Source organism: Triticum aestivum, chromosome 5D, assembly GCF_018294505.1.
Source record: "Triticum aestivum cultivar Chinese Spring chromosome 5D, IWGSC CS RefSeq v2.1, whole genome shotgun sequence".
Taxonomy (NCBI): Eukaryota; Viridiplantae; Streptophyta; class Magnoliopsida; order Poales; family Poaceae; genus Triticum; species Triticum aestivum.
The window spans coordinates 406,664,103-406,665,164 of record NC_057808.1 but is presented as its reverse complement, the minus strand read 5'-3'; the positions used below and the strand labels follow the sequence as shown (position 1 = coordinate 406,665,164).

At 66.8% G+C, this 1,062-nt stretch overlaps 1 protein-coding gene across 1 annotated transcript; it reads right to left on the bottom strand.

Annotated features, from left to right (window-relative positions):
* Positions 1-356: 356 nt before the first annotated feature.
* LOC123120740 (uncharacterized) lies at positions 357-859 on the bottom strand (the record flags this gene model as incomplete). Its single annotated transcript, XM_044540725.1, is given in 2 exon segments — positions 357-550; positions 553-859. Coding segments are annotated over 2 exon segments (501 nt in total), but the record flags the coding sequence as incomplete, so codon positions are not given.
* Positions 860-1,062: the final 203 nt, after the last annotated feature.

The following is a 1,062-nucleotide window of genomic DNA, read 5'->3' as shown; positions in this document are numbered from 1 at the left end:
GCATCACTGCCATTGCCAGACAGCTCCAGGGACGATTGCAGCTCCAGGACTGCCAAGGCCAACGCACCTCTCACCCATGTGCCTAGAGAGTCGGTGGGTGAAGGGAAGGGCTCAACAGGAACTGGTGTAGCAATCATTGGGGAAGCGCGGGCGCTGGCATACATTGTGATTCGCTCCCTGTGTAGCAGTCTATGCCAGAGCGATGCATCACCAGCCTCCATCTGCCGCATCAAACTCCACTTGCAGCCAAAGCAGTGCCTACAAGAGGGGAACGGCGCTGAGACGTCGCCGCTGCCCGGTCCGGGAGGCCGGACCTAGGATTTATCCCGGTGCTCGAAGAGGAGATCTAGTCAGGGTCATGCCAACGCCTCCAAGGAGGTGACGGCACCCTCGGGCGTCGCCGTTGACAGCGCAGGCCATTGCCGCACGAGGATTTCGCCCCGACCCATGAACAAGGACCTCAGATGCAATGGCATACCGGACTTGGAGAAGAATGTCGGAGAAGACCAGCACACATGGAGGGATGCCTAGGAACGTTGTAGTCGCAGGAGGAGCACCGACCGGCGCAGCGCCAGCAGGCCGGCCACCGACGGGAGCGCGACGAGCAGGCGACAGCAGCCACCTGCACCGCTCCACTGCCGCGCCGACCCGCAGCTACCGCCGCCAGGAACCGCTGGGGCACAGCAAAGCAGCAGCTGTCAAGGACCGCCGCGCGCGTGCTCACCCGCCCAGCGGCTACCACCGGCGGCGGCCGGGAGGGGTGGATGGAGAGGGACGGGTGGGTTGGGGCAGAAACGCGCAGCCCAGATCTGGGCGCCCTCATCTCTGCCGCTCGCAGCAGCGGCCGGCCGCCGCCACAATAGGGCCACCGCGCACGCGTTCCACACCATCACGGCCTCCCCCTGAGCGCATACGACCGCTTGCCTTGCCACCGCACGCTCCCGCCGCTCCAGCGCACAAACAGCAGCGCGCGAGCTCACGGACGAGGGGCCCCCCGCCGCCGTCCACCGGCGAGGGCTTCGCCCGCCGGTATCCTCCGGCGACGGCGAGGGGAGGGAGGGA